Source organism: Etheostoma spectabile, chromosome 20 (genome assembly GCF_008692095.1).
Source record: "Etheostoma spectabile isolate EspeVRDwgs_2016 chromosome 20, UIUC_Espe_1.0, whole genome shotgun sequence".
Classification (NCBI taxonomy): Eukaryota; Metazoa; Chordata; class Actinopteri; order Perciformes; family Percidae; genus Etheostoma; species Etheostoma spectabile.
Window position 1 is genome coordinate 25,228,488 of NC_045752.1, and position 2,614 is coordinate 25,231,101.

At 42.3% G+C, this 2,614-nt stretch overlaps 1 protein-coding gene across 4 annotated transcripts in view; it reads left to right on the forward strand.

Annotated features, from left to right (window-relative positions):
• The window catches only part of setd3 (SET domain containing 3, actin histidine methyltransferase), a 74,318-nt gene that overhangs the window by 55,902 nt on the left and 15,802 nt on the right, over positions 1-2,614 (forward strand). For all 4 annotated transcript variants that reach the window (XM_032500655.1, XM_032500653.1, XM_032500654.1 and 1 more), the window contains one exon: positions 2,299-2,459. In XM_032500655.1, coding sequence (XP_032356546.1) covers positions 2,299-2,459 — 161 coding nt within the window. The remainder of the gene's footprint in view (positions 1-2,298; positions 2,460-2,614) is intronic.

Consider the following 2,614-nt stretch of genomic DNA (forward strand, 5'->3'; position numbering starts at 1 on the left):
TTTCCCACCTTTCCTGTCTATCCACTGTCACTATCAAATGAAGGGGGAAAAAAAGAATCTTTCTAGATTGCAATTTGCTAATTGAAAATACTGAATAGAGAACAAAGGTTTCATAATTGGGCGCGGCTGTTAGTCACATGGTAGAGCGGTCGTCTACCAATAGGAAGGTCGGTGGTTCGATCCCTGCAGTCCCATGTCGAAATGGGACACTACCCGGAGTTGCTCTCGATGCAAATTCCTGTTCCTTACATTTAAACTGTTTGACAAGTTCAAGATGTTCATACTCCAGTGGTATTTGGTTTTCTGTAACACAGAGCTGGAGTGAAGTTTCTCTTTTGAGCGGCAGCGCGTGGGAGGAAGGGTAGCACACAGGTGAGATCAATAAGATGGCTGGTGGAGAATCGGGTCCCCTGGGCTCACTTAAGGACACAGCGAGCGGTGGAAATTCATCCAAGATAAGGACATCGTACCGATTGTCTAGTCTGATATCCTGGGCCATGGAGGAGATGCTGTGAAATGAGCGTCTCCTCTTTTTGAGGTTTATCTAATGTTAGTGGAGGGGAATTAACTGGTGGGATTTGGCGTTTAGCACCGAGCTGGAGCTAGGAATCCTAAGGGACTGCGGCCAGAGTGGCAGCGGGTAGGGTAGAGGCAGCAGCCAGGCAGATGACTGAGGCGGCACAGTCGACACAACCGGACGGGGAAATGAGTGAAGACATGGGTTGTAAAAAAAATAAATAAAAAAATCTTCTCTAGAACGTTTTGCTGCTCGATTCCGATAAGTTAATAATTTATTATTAAAATGTATTTAAAAGATACTGTCTCTAGACATGTCCAAATCAGAAAACAGAATGAAGGAAAGAGGACGGGATAATGGACAACAACTAAGAGTTTGGGGAAGAGTGCAGAAAAACAATATGTATATACAGTACATGCTCTAATAAGACATACTGTACATGAAATAATAAGGCAAAACACATGAAGGCTGTTGATCTTTATCACATTACATCTGACCACCTCATGTTAATGTTCTAAAACGCCAATTCTCTACCTTTAAACATGATTAAGCCTCTGACAAAGATTACTGAAAGAGAAGGTGACTCAGCATGTTTATGGCTTAAGCATGGAATGACTACAAAATAAAAACCTCAGTAGACAAAAAAAATGTAATTCAAAAGTGGCAAATTTTCTTCAAACCCTCCAAATCTTCTTGCAATCTTCTCCAGTGTTGCACAATTGTTCCTAATGTCTGCCGGCATCAGACAGTGTTGCTCATCTGCCCCGGGCGCCACAACTCTGCCATCTTGGCCCTTCGCAGGCACATCTCTGCCGGGGTGCATACGCTTCTTAATATTGCCACAGGCCGCTAGTTTTCTTACATTTTTGGCTTCTCCTCCAAGGTGAACACAAATGTCTCTGGCTACATACAGTATCTCTGCCAACCCAATTAATAATTAATTTTGAGTTATTTAAAGGTGTACTCTTTCTTGGGACCAGGTAACCATAGTCCTCAGATTGGACTGATAGTCTAGTAAGCTTTCTGGATTTACCCTGCAGAGATCTGAGGACCAGGTAACCATAGTCCTCAGATTGGACAGATAGTCTAGCTAGCTTTCTGGATTTACCCTGCAGAGATCTGAGGACCAGGTAACCATAGTCCTCAGATTGGACAGATAGTCTAGCTAGCTGTCTGGATTTACCCTGCAGAGATCTGAAGACCAGGTAACCATAGTCCTCAGATTGGACAGATAGTCTAGCTAGCTGTCTGGATTTACCCTGCAGAGATCTGAGGACCAGGTAACCATAGTCCTCCAAAATCCACCGGAGTTTAAAATTACAACAAAAAGAAAGCGGAAGGTTACAAGTGATATCCTGCAGATAAGCTTAGGGCTTAAGAGGTTAATTGGATCTGTTTGAGTTGACTCATGTTAGATAAGGGTGAATTATTTTGACCTTATTTCAGACCAGTTCTGATTGCCATTTTAGATTGGGTCTGTTTGGTTAAAAAGTAAAATATCCGCCGCTGTCAGCAGTTTTTCATGGGTCTTGTTGGGAACAGGTCCAAAACTTTAGACCCATGAAGACCTCTACTCTGACATCTAACAAGCATGCATCTAACCTTTTGTCTGTTTTTTTTTTAGTGGGAAGAAAAAACTAGCTTCCTTTCTGTAGGATATGTATTGACTAAATTAATGGGTTTGTAAGACATACAAGCCCATTACTTTTCTCTAATGGCTTGCATTTGTGCTTTGGTTTCTTTTGAAAAAAATACTAATATTTAGTTTGATTTGATTTCAGAGGAACTGAAGGACTATCTGTTTGGAGATCGGGCCATCAATAAGATTCTCACCCTGGGCAACAGCGAGTTCCCTGTCAGCTGGGAGAACGAGATCAAGTTGTGGACTTTCCTTGAGACTCGAGCTGCTCTGCTGCTCAAGACCTACAAGACAACCTCACAGGTCAGCCAATTGCAATTTAACTTATGTTGAAAGTTGTCATAAACAGGGTGTTCAGGGGATCAGAATGGTTCAAACAAACTGGATTGTCCTTTCAAATCGTAAGCAATGTATTTGGCAAGTATCACAGCTTGGAAACGCTTCTTGTAGCCAGCCAA